This window comes from Chaetodon trifascialis, chromosome 22 (assembly GCF_039877785.1).
Source record: "Chaetodon trifascialis isolate fChaTrf1 chromosome 22, fChaTrf1.hap1, whole genome shotgun sequence".
Classification (NCBI taxonomy): Eukaryota; Metazoa; Chordata; class Actinopteri; order Chaetodontiformes; family Chaetodontidae; genus Chaetodon; species Chaetodon trifascialis.
In genome coordinates, this window is record NC_092077.1 from 5,697,649 (window position 1) to 5,710,624 (window position 12,976).

The window sequence follows — 12,976 nt, forward strand, 5'->3', positions numbered from 1 at the left end:
ATAAGGGTTTACTGTGAAAGAATTGCAAGAATTGGTAGAATAGAATAGAATTGGTCCTACATACAGTAGACCATTGGGTAAAGTATGACAGACACTGGCATGTTTGGGGCCTCATTCACAAATCTTCCCACATAAGGACAGTATAATACATTTTGAATGGCAGATGTTGTGTTATGCAGGATGTAAATAAACCAAACTGACAAGTTGAACCTTCATAGAGTCCACTGAGGGGGCAGCCATGGATCCTGTGGTCTTTCCATGTTTGGACCCTTCCCAGGGTGCGAGTTTACCCGACCTCAGCATGACTCAGTCCTTCCTCAGCTATATTTTGGTGGAAAATAGGTTTGAAGACAAAAAAAAGACAACAATCAAACACAATCTCTCATCGTAGAACAAACAGCATGTAGTAGAAGCTTCTCCTTGGCTCTCCTCCTCTCTGAGCACCATGGCAACATTCACTTTGATATGCAGATACCTCTGCCATTTGTACAGTGCAGCACTGAGGGGAATATTGACTTTTTGGAGAGGCAGAGAGATTTTCATTAATTGTGAAGCTCAAACTATACGTCTTCTTTTTGTGGCTCTTTGTGCATTTGAATGATAGCATGTTGTATCTTTCTTCTCTCCCCAGATGTGGAGGGAAGCCTCTGTGCTGGAGCCAGGAGGCTAGCATAACTGTTATCTTCATGCAAAACTACACAACCTGCAGGCAGAGCATCCTCCTCAGTGTTCTCTTCGCTCTGGTCATCATAATGGCGCTCTGTCGGTAGCCTTTTGCTACCTTTTTGCCATTTGTCCGGTTCCCCACAACCTGGTGCTGATACTGCTCAGAGACATTTTTTACTTTAACCACAAAAACCATCGCCTGCCATGGATCGCCTGTGTCCGGGTGAAGGCGTAAGCCGGACACAGGCCCTCGTCGGCAAACTGTAGCCACCTGGATTGTCTTTGACTTATTTCCTGTGATTTTACTGGAGTTATTCTTTATTTGGACCAGGGATGGATGTACCAGAAGCCAGCAAGCATGGCAAGAAGTCGACAAGTCAAAAGCTGGAGGACCAGAAGAAGGTTGGCAAAAAGTTTACGGCATGTTGTTTTTACCTTTTCTGCTACAAAACGCTCTTCTTTTATCTTCTCCTGCTGCGTGTGTCTGTGTGTGTGAGACCAGGTATTTATCACGTTGTGGGGACAAAAATCTATTTACACAGTTACATTGTGGGGACTCACCTCCCTTAGGGGGACAAAATGCAGGTCCCCTTAATGGAAATCATTAAATTTTAGGGTGAAGACTGAGGATAGGGTTACGGGTTAGGTAAGGTTAGAATAGGTACAGGGTTAGGAATAGGTAAATAGTGGTTAGGTTTAGATAAAGGCGGTTAGGGTTAGGGTTAGGGTAAGGCTCCAGGAAATGAATGTAATTCTATGTAATGTCCCCACAAGTGATATAAACACAATGTGTGTGTGTGTGTGTGTGTGTGTGTGTGTGTGTGTGTGTGTGTGCGTGCGTGCGCACTACTCTTTCAAAAGCTATCAGCTATGGCTTTTGGTGTTTTCCAGTTGTATGTACGTAGAAGCCAAGGGATGAAAGTTTGTTTATTTCCTATGTTGTTGTTCTTTTTACAAAAAGGAGAACATGTTGGTCCAACTGTTACTGTTGTCTGAATTCCCAGTTGCTCCTTTGCTCCATATATCCTAATAGCTATTTATAAAGACGTGGGGTGGGGGGTGGGGGGTGTCTGCTCCCCCTCAGCGTCTCCAGTCTTTCATCTGGGCTCATGTGGCATGGCTGTGGGCAGAACCCCCCCCCTTTTATGTTAACTACCCTGGGAATAGGAAGGGGATAATACCCGTAAAAACAGGAAAAATAGTTTTTCTGTAAAGCCATATCATGTGCACTAATGGTCAGCCATTCCACGATGGAGGGCAGAGCTTGGACAGATAATGGTCAGCTTAGCGGAAGGTTGTTTTGAGTCTGGCTCTGAATGCAGTGCTATGACCTCGGTCGGGTCAGATTCTTGTGTGGTGGCGGTGGCTGGATCGATGGAGGACAGCAGCATTAGCCTCTGCCTTTCTGGTCATTGAAAAGTCTATTTAGCAGAGCACATAACCACACATGAACACATGCTTTCTGTACACTGAGTTGCATCCAATGCAGAAATGCCTGTTAATGCATGTAGGTAGTATTGATTAGATTAGAAGAACAAGGACACAAACCATAAGAACCATTTCTGTTCCTGTATGGTCACCCGCACATAGAATGAGATAAACACACCTACTAAAATGCATACACAGACTGAAATGCAGAGACACAAACATAGGACACATCTCTCTCTCTCTCTCTCTCTCTCTCTCTCTCTCTCTCTCTCTCTCTCTTCCTCTGACCTGATTCCTCTAATGAAGTGCTTTTGATAAGCGTAATGATTGTCCAGGTGAAGCTCAGGGAACATCTGAGAGCAGCGAATGTGCAGTAATACATCAGGTTTGACATTTGTAGCACTATTAAGATCTCATAAAAAAGATGATTGCACTTTATTATTTTTTTTCCTCCTTTTAGACCTAAGTGCCATGTGGGAATGCACTTTTTATTTTTTGTGCTCTTTAAAGCCACACAGATGCATTGCTGCTTGTGCTGCCAAGCAACAACATTTAATGCCCTTTTAGTAAAGGCACCGAGGAGGAAGGTGTGTTCCTGCTTTTGAATTTGTGATCAGATTTGGATGAATGCAATGCTAACAGACCTAACATAGATCTGATAAAGAAAAATATCCATGTGACCACTCCAAAAATCAAAATGTAATTCACCCTTAATTTAAACATGCCCACTGTTCAGTGTTCAGCCTCTTTCTAAACATCACATAAGTATATACAAGGCCATGATTTGAGCATCATGTTCTTTGTCAGGCCTTCAAAATGGAGGCAAAATCTCCCTTGAAGCTGAGATTGGAACTGAGCAAAGAGTGACATCAAATATTCATCTGGTAAGGGAATTGATTTGGCTCACTTTGGCTACCATTTTGGTTTGAAGATGTGTGTCATGCCAAAAGATATGTGCTCCCTCTCCGTCTGAACTGTAACCTTCAGCTATAAGACGAATGTTTTGGAGCAAAAAGAGCTTCTTGGAAGGGTTTTGATACTCCTGGTGTTTTTTCTGTGGTTACACTGGGATGTGTGCTGTAATTGCCTGACTTGATGGGTTTTGTTATGTCCCCAAAGTCTCATTCTGAGGCCACTCTTTTAGCCCTGATACTTGAAACCAGCCAAACCAGGTGCTCTACTTACAGCAAACATTTGCACAGATATAGAGTGTAATTTCTCTTTCCAATGATTTATAATGTGACCCAGTTGTCACCTTTCACTTTGATCTGAATGGAGGGGCCTAGGGTTAGACGAGAAGATCAATACCACTCCGTACACTGTATGGTAAATATAGCACAGCTTGGCTGATGGGAGTCCAGATGCAAATACATCAAGTTCAGGAAGGCTTTAACATCGAAGAAATGTTGTAAACATGCAGTCAGATCTGTGTAGCGTTTGTAATCTATCCCTGTGATTACCTACAGGGAGATCACATGTTGGATCTTTGTGCCAACTATCCAAAAGTTAAAAAACCAAAAGTTATAAATTCAAGCAAAAGAAATCCATGTTTGGCCAGCGCGCCTCCTTCCATTGCCCTGGGACTCTTTATCTTCCCCTCCCTCCAACTCTCTCGTCCTCTTTCCCTCCCACGCCTCTCTCACTCTTTTCCTCCACCTCCTATTCTCTGTTTTTTTCCCAGATGGATGCTACTTCTCATTTACATGTTCATCCCCGTGAATGAACAAGCAGTGATTACGGCTGGACTGCTCACCTGACCCCAAGGGAAAATTTGCTCGTAGCGATTGGTTGCGGATGGTCAGGCAGGGGTGGCAGCTGGGTTGCTAAGGCATCTCCAGGAAGTATTCTCATCAGCCAATCACCTGAAAGCTTCTTCTGTGCTCTGGCAAAACCTTTAATGGGGATTATCTTAACCATTTCAGCCAGTACATCCCAACAAAGCGCTTGTTTTGCATATGCATGGTTTTCGTGCATTAGCCATGCATTAAAGCTGGCCCGCTGGGAGAGAGCGCTCACTAAATTTTGTAAGAATTAACTGACTTTCCCCCCTTATGGGACTTTCATATGTGATGGACTGTTCTCAAGCTCCAGCGGGCTTGCTGGTGAAAGATGAGTGAATAATTTAATACTGGATCAGTTTTTATTACGGGTATTTGAAGCCTACCATCGTATCATTGCACTGATGTCAGAACAGAGGATACACTGGCACTTGGTGAGAACATGTAGCATATGTTGACTAAATAATTTACCTCGCAGGTTCATATGCAGATGTACCCCACACTGTGCAGAACTGTGAAAGGCCATGCTCTTCAACCTATAGATCACCATGAAAGCATGCAATAAATGTTGAACTAAATAAATCAGTAGGACTGAATTTAGCAAGAAAGACGCCTTAAAGCGGTACTGCACACTTAAATGTGTTTATTTGAGCTGAAGCTAAATAAGGTAATTGTATTGTGATGAAAGTAGTGCTGTCATACAATTAAAATATTTAATTGCGATTAATCTCATAGTTAATTCCCGATTAATTGCAAACTCCATTTTCCAAATATTTAGAGATGAACTCGCTCACCTGTTTGTACTTCAGTGGGATTAGTGTGTCAGAGATGCAGTGTCGGTTTGGTAGCTGGTAGCGCGGCTCCAAATGTTATAACAAAGCTCTAAAACCCACATTTTCCACTACACAAAGCGGCTGGTCATCCAGTAAAATGAACTCGACAACTTTCTCTGTTATCGTTTTGGCCTTGGTGCTCTCTGGAGCGAGTTTTACACTCTTCTGTAGTGTTTCCTGCAACGATGGTTGTCGCAGTTCACTTTTCTTTGCACTCGCCTGTAAAAAGTCTCCGTACTCCTTTGCGTGACGTTTCTGCAAATGTTTTATCAAGTTTGCCGTGTTGAAATTTCCGGTTTTGCTGCCACCCCTTGAGACACTCGTTTTACAAATGCTACACTCTGCTGTTTTGCCTTTCTCCTCCGTTAATGTGAAATGACTCCACACAGCAGACATGTCTCTGCAGCTTTCCTGGTCATGCTCTGGTCACGTGGTCAAAACATTGGCACATGGCAACCGCGGCAACAGCTCCTCTGTGTTTACGGCATGTCGCGCAAAGTGAAGTTGAGGAATATGAGATGTTTTGGGTTTATGTATCGGATCGGACAGGTTGAAAAACAAAAATCCGACATCCAATCCAGTCATTTGGCCTGGATCGGACCATTCCTAAATCAAATCTCACACAATTTAACACTGTCAATAAACAGATGACAAAAAATAAATATTTGGTTACAAAAAAGCCGCTTCAACAACCCTTTCTAAGGGATCTAAACAGGGTGATACAAAATAAAGTATAAAATACAAAGTGCACATCATTGTAAACTAGGACTCAGGCTATAGTGCAGTTAAACCATGGCTTAAACTTTCCTTTCTTAAGTTTCCTTTGGACATAATAGCATCCATATGCCTCTGTGGAAAGCCATCCATTGTCACCTGGTTTTGACAAGGAGGCGGCGGAGAATTCGCATTCGCCGTGTGTTTGGCCATCAAGTGGTATTTCAGACTGGATGTGCTACGGTGATAATTCACACCTACAATACACACAGATAACTTTGGTCTTGTCAGTCGACCAATCTGGTAACTTTCTGAAACTAAACTTTCCATTCAGAATCTTGTTTGCATCCATTTTGGCATTTCGCACTTGATATCCACACAAAACAGTTACCTATTTTTTTACAGCTAGCAAGCAGGCAAGACCAAACACGTGTGTGGAGTGTCACTATTGTTTTGTTTCTAGTGTTATCTCTAAATGTTAGTTAGCAGCCTCCAATCTCCTTTTTTTGTTTTGTTTTGTTTTGGTTTGGTTATTTGTTTTTTTTTGAATCCATGGTGGCAGGAATGTGATGTCACTGTGACATCACCGTCTGATCTTCCACATTTGGGGCGGGGCTTTGATCTTCTTTTAACAAACATCAAAGCACATCAAAGAACTTTGTTCCTGCTGGGCTGTGTTCCAGTCGGTTCTACACACATATAAGGTTAGCACAATTTCACTGCCCAGCATAGTATCACATTGACACTTGACAAGTCATTTACAGTTGTATATTGAAGTAGACATAAACTAAAGCAAGATGTTTAGGTTTTGGAAACGCACAGAGGATAGAGAAAGTCTTCTTGACAACATTTGTCTTGCTGCTGAGGAAACAGAAGATATCAGGCATGAGAATGCCCGACAGCTTGATAGCCAAGATCTCGAAGAGAAATATAAACAGCTAAAAGCTGACAGAAAAGCAGCTAGAGATTCAAACAAATATCTTTTCAACAAAAAGACCAACTTGGATATTAACCTCCAGCGTCAAAGAGACTTGGAGGGAAAATGTAGGGTTGCTCAAGAAGAAACGCAAAAAATCATCCAAGACAACCACATTCTTGAACAAGAAATTCAAGGAATACACGAGCGATTCAAGGACTATCAAGCCTTGGAGAATGAATATCAGGTGATAAGGACTCAAAACAATGTCTTGAGCAAGCACAGGGATTGGCTCCAGGGCATGTTTCATGACCTCAGGCAGAAAATCTTCAGGCAAAATCACTTGGAAAAGAAAATTAAAACAAAGAAGGAGGACAATCTAGCCTTGAGCCACATCATCACTGACCTACAACGACAGCATCAGGATTTGACCAAAAAACTTCACGATGAATCAAGGATGAAGGCCGAGTATGAAACACTGAAAGCCATTAATGTCAGACGCATGGACCAATGTGACTTTCTCCAATGCAGAAAGCAGGAGTTGAAATCTGTATGCAGAAGTGTGAAACCTTGGGTTAAAAAATGGGAACAGGAAGAAGCTCAGTGTAATGTGTTGCAGAATGAGAACATTGCCCTCAGGGAGATGCTTCGGTTTTATGAAAGTAAGCTCACGCAGCAACAGTCACTTTACAGGGAGCATAAAAACATCAAGTCTGCTGCAGAGACCATCAGCCAAGAGAATTCTGATCTCTGGAACAAAATTCAGAAGCTCCACCAAGAGCTCCAGAATATTGAATGTGTTGAGGGCAGATATGAGGAATGTCCACGAATAGCTGTCCTGAGACAAGACACTGGAGGGCCGGACGACAAGGTCCAAGACGAGACAGTTAGGGCTGAAAACGCCGAGGTCAAGGAAAGAAAGGCGGAGGACAGGAATGTGTGTCCAGCTGGACACTGAAGGGAAGGAGGGGGAGCAGCAGGCCCATCAGTCCCCCTTGTCATCCACAGAAGCTTCTGGACTGACCAGAAAGGTACAAGGGCTGACAGGAGATGTGCTGGACGTACAGCTGGTCCAATCTAAGCCATGTCTGAATCAACCAGAGGAGAGTTAGGGCTGCATTGTATTTACTGTAAGAAAGTAAGGCTTCAACCCCCAGCCCTGCTTCCCTCTGTGTTCTCCATACAGGCTTTCTCCAGGTGCGCCGGTTCACCAACCTCATGAAAAAAAATTCAGCAGTCCACAGGACTTGTTTCCAAATTTAAGTTGTACATGCCGTGAAGGCATTTTCATTAACAGGGCCCAGTCATATCTGTTGTAAAGCAAATAGGACCTGGGCCCTTATTTAATAAATTGCAAGATAAAAGGAAAAAAAAAACTATGTTCATAATTGCAATCAAAAATAAAGTTATTTATCAATCTCACTTGAAAATATAAAGGTATCTTAAAGTGGTAGAGGTTTTAGAGTGATTGTACAAAATAGAATTGGTTATAATTAATACATTACCTAAAAAATTCACAATAGGGGAAGTTCTGCTCATTTTTTTTTTTTTGCATTTGATTTCAACATTTAAGATGTTTTAATTTCATTTTAGCCATTCCCCCATTCTTTAATGTCTATTCATATATTACAAATATATAGATGGTTGTTAATTTTACATGTTAATTGCTACCGGTGATATGAAGGAATTCACAAAAATTACATTGTTTTTTAAAATAAAATAGATTTTTTTTCTTTACCTACAACACATTACTTGGTCAGATATAAGGATCCTGCAGTGCAGAGCAGAACCTGAACCTGAAAATCTATCAATGTGTCTGAGGTGAAGCTGAAGCATTGCTGCACTAAAGAGAGGCCTACAGGTCCACTACAGCAATGTGAAAGACATATAAAATAACAGGACATCTTCACATGATTTAGTATTCACTGTGGAGCTCTTTGTTCAAAGTTTTACAAACTGGGCAACACATCTGGGTTTAATAAGCCTAACAGTGTTATGGAGAAAGAATTTGTGGGAGCTGAAACTAACCAGAAAAAAAGACTGCTGATGTTTTTCCCCCATAAATGAACATGTTGCCCTTTTGTAAAGGAAAGCAGAACCCTGTATGCATGAGATCAACGCTCATTCACTGTCTGATAGTACTCTTTTGACTTATCCTGCACAAGTGCTCTGAGGTTATTTGATGTGAGTTATAACTGGAGATATGCTCTCTTGCCTTCTGAAGGAGGGATGAAGGATAATGAAGGAAGATGTCATATTGATTTTTGGGGGGATCACTAAACCCACAGGACAGTTAATGTTCACTGAATGCTCTTGAACATATGGAGAGCATATCCTGCATCCTACTCCACCAATTCTGTCTGCTGCCGCTATTAATGGTTTGTGGCAGTGTTGTGCCTGAACGCGTTCATTCAATGACAGCTCATGAACTCGTTCATATTTTGGGCGAACGTGAACTGAACGTATTGTATTACCGCCTGCTGAACGCTACTGTGAACTCGTTCATTTTGGTGTCTGTGAACGGCACACTCTCTCAGTTTAACTTCATTCAATAGGGTGGCAGATTTCTATAGAGCCTTTCAGGCGAAAACCTGGGTAAAACACACCAGAAACAGGCCTTAATTTGAGTGGAAAAAACACCCAATCTAGTAACACCAGCCACCAGTGTCACACCGCCGCTTGCATCATCAAAACAAAAGCAGGATGGTGACAAGGCAGCAAGGAGGCGTCGTATGATCATTTGAGTTTTATGTCAAGGTCGGTGAGGATGGGAAAAATTCTTAGTTACAGTGTTAAAACCCATAAAATAATTTCTGTCTGTGGTTCTATATGGGCTGTGGCAATAATTTAGAAAAATAATAGCTTGCAACAACATATGGAAAAAAAGAACTATGAACTAGTTCATTATTGTAACGGTGAACTTAGTTCAAAATTTTGAATCGAACTGTGAACTGAACTAGTGCTGTGAAAAAGTATTTGCCCCCTTCTAGTATGCAATATTCCTGTCAAGCTTAGTGGTTCAGGCAGTGAGAACAGAAAAGGATGCAGGGGAGGCAAGAGCATGGGAAGAGCAAAGGTTTTCAGCTTTGACATGTTTAAGTTGGAGGACTCGATCTTAAATATGTACTTTGCCTGTTAAAAGTCCTCAAGCGCCATGACTGCTAATCTGTACTGTAGCTGAGTGAAACTCTCCTTATTGACATGACAAAAACCTGAGGCCCTAAAAGCCAAAGAGAGCCAAAACCTTGTAAAACTTGAATTCCCACCGACTCCTGCTCACGCTGAATATTTGACATTAGCTTTCATAAACTCAATTTTTAATGCATTTGGGAACTATTTGCAGTTCTGCACCATGAATGCATGCTGTTAGGAGACAGTAGCACTGCCAGTGACTGTCATAGTTAACTCGTGATTAATCGCAAATTAATCGCACATTTTTATCTATTCTAAATGTCCCATTAATTCATTTTAATACTGTTATCAACATGGAAAAGTGGATAGGCTTGCTTTGTGCAAATGTTTTTTACAGAAAACAATGTGTAGTGTTATATTTCACACTAACATTCTCACTTTGAGCAGAAATTCACATTTGAATGAATCAAATCTCACACATTTTAACTCTGTCAGTAAACAGATGACAAAAAATAAATACTTGGTTACAAAAAAGCCCCTTCAACAACCCTTTCTAAGGGATCAAAACAGGGTGATACAAGATAAAGTTACAAAGTGCACATCATTGTAAACTAGGACTCAGCCTATAGTGCAGTTAAACCATGGCTTAAACTTTCCTTTCTTAAGTTTCCTCTGAACATAACAGCATCCATACGCCTCTGTCGAAAGCCATCCATTGTCACCTGGTTTTGACAAGGAGGCGGCGGAGAATTCGCATTAGCCGTGTGTTTGACCATCAAGTGGTATTTCAGACTGGATGTGCTACGGTGATAATTCAGTTCACACCGACAATACACACAGATAACTTTGGTCTTCTCAGTCTTTGCGCCGTATGACACTGTTTCAGACGGGACTGTTTTCAATGTTGCGCTTCTAAACAGACATGGTGCGGGCCGTGGTGAGGGTAAACTGTAGTGCTCTGGTGTTACATTACGGTGAAGATGGATGGGACAGATATTGACAGTTCTGAAATCGAAGCTGCAGAATGAGTAGAACATGATGACACGGAAGAACTGAAGAAAAAGAGGGGCCATGTCTGTCGTTTTTTTTGCCAGGCTAACATGAGCAATTTGCTCCACCACCATAGCCGCAAGCATGTCTTGTAACAAAAAGACGAAAATAGCGTACGTCCACTTTATTTCGCCACTTCATGCAAACCACACAAGCCTGGTATCATATGAAAGCAGAGAGTGATGATCACAAAGATGTCTGCTTCCTCACTGTGCGACAAAAACTCTGCGAGCGAGCAGCCGAAGAGTAGCAGAAAAAAACTTTGCTAAATCATACAGTTCGTCTTACCTTTGCTGTTTTGTGGTCGAAAGTTATATTCCAGCTCGAAAAAACGCTGCTGACGTCTCCTCCTTTGAGATCAATCACAAAGGTCCTGCTTGTTTACATAAAGAGGAGGGGGTTTCAGGAGTGGTGGGAGCGCTCTTCATGCGATAACCTATCTCTGGGCTTACTTCCTTCTGGATCGTCATTGGTGTTACTATGGTGAATTTTTAAAATCGCTGCATTGGCTCCCCGTGCGTCTCAGGATAGATTTTAAGGTTCTTCTATTAGTTTTCAAATGTCTTAATGGTCTCGGGCCTTCTTATTTATCTGACCTTCTTTTACCATATCAACCCTCGCGGACCCTGAGGTCCTCTTAACCATATCACAAGTAAGAACTAAAACACACGGGGAGGCGGCTTTTAGTCATTGTGGCCCCCGACTGTGGAACAGCCTGCCGAGAACCTCAGGGCCGCAGAGACCGTAGATGTTTTTAAAAAGAGGCTCAAGACTCACTTTTTTAATCAGGCTTTCAATTGATATGTTTGACTTATCTCATTCCTTTAATCAGGCTTCTTATCTTATCACATTTTAATTGTATGTTTTAATGACATGTTTATTTACTAATTTTATTTATAGTTTATCTATAGTTTTCATTTATAGTTTATTTACTGTTTATTTCCTTTACTCATCTTATTTCATTCAATGTTCATGTTTTATATGTTGTATTATTTTACCCTATTTTATTTACTTTACTTATTATAAACTTTTCTTCTTTTAAATTTTTATTTTATTTATTATTTATTTATTTATTTTTAATTCCAGTGTTTCCTCGGCAGGTCCTCCACACTGAGAGATGTATCTGATCTGTTGCAGGGGGTGCTGTCCTCGGGCCCTCTTGGCCCGGCTGGTTGTGTGGGGTCCACCAGTCTGTCGGGCTCGGGTGGGCCCGGGTGCGGGTGCCCCCTGTGCTCACAGTCCCTGATGTCTCTCGGTGTGGACGACCCCAAAGGTGGCATTCTCCTCAATCATTAGTGCCGTGCCATGTCTTGTTACCCATGCTATTGTCTGCAGTAAGAATGTGTGTGTGTGTGTGTGTGTGTGTGTGTGTGTCTGTGTGTGTGTGCATGTAGTTGAGGGTGGGTGTTTGTACATACGGAGGGTGGGAGGGATGGGTTTTTAAGTGCTATATAAATAAAGTTTGATTTGATTTTGATTTGATTTGAATGTCTTGACACATAACTGCAAAGCAAGTCTGTCTGTCTGGAAAGCTCCCTGTTTTTCAGGAGTTGCATGCATTTTACATATATCATTAGCATACTTTATTATTTCTGTCTGTTAAAATGTGTGTATTCAGGTTGAATTGGGAAACACACTGTTTGTGTCTCAGTCTGAGTGATTGGAGTGTTCCAAGACATAAAGTGCAGAGGCTCTCAAAATGTCGGTGTTCCATTCAATGGATCTCAGAATCCTGTATGGACATTGCTGAGCATACTTAGTAACGTGATATGGTAGACCTTTATTTCAACTTAAAGGAATCAATGGTTTTTACTTCAGCACATTGTACTCCATGCAGCAACATGTGTGGTGTAATGAACACTGTAGCCTCTTGGGGCTGCTGACAGAGCTTCCAACTTACAGACCTGTTAGATAAAATCTTGCTTAGTTTAGCAGAACATCCATGTTTTCCGTAGATGACAGTAGCCACAGAAAGATTCTTGCTAGACTGACACTTCTTCATACAAATCTTTCTACATGTCAGTACTATTGGTAAGAGTGTGGTGACATCCAAAGAGAACTCCTCCACCTCAACCCTCATACTCTCTCTCTCTCTCTCTCTCTCTCTCTCTCTCTCTGTCTCTCTCTCTCTCTCTCTCTCTCTCTCTCTATCTCTCTCTCTCTCTCTCTCACACACACACACACACACACACACACACACACACACACACACACACACACACATACTTGGCTCGAGATGGTGCATCAGCAGCTCATTCCATGAGGAATTAGTGGGTTTAGACCACTGAATAAAGTTGGAGGGAAAACATGTCAAAACAGGACAGCGTCACAAGCGTGACATTCACGGAAACAAGCCTCAGAGGCAAAGCGATGAGAGCGGTGATGTCCAGGTCAGACAGAGATTGAGGGAGAGGAAGATAAAGAACGAGATTAGGCACAGAGAGAGACCGAGATGCCAC

At 41.9% G+C, this 12,976-nt stretch overlaps 1 protein-coding gene across 1 annotated transcript in view; it reads left to right on the forward strand.

The window, feature by feature from the left end:
* Window positions 1-870: 870 nt before the first annotated feature.
* nav3 (neuron navigator 3) overlaps window positions 871-12,976 on the forward strand; it is a 301,610-nt gene continuing 289,504 nt past the window's right edge. Inside the window, exon 1 of the mRNA XM_070992307.1 lies at window positions 871-1,068. Within this exon, the coding sequence (XP_070848408.1) occupies window positions 1,000-1,068 (69 nt within the window). The 5' untranslated portion in view covers window positions 871-999. The remainder of the gene's footprint in view (window positions 1,069-12,976) is intronic.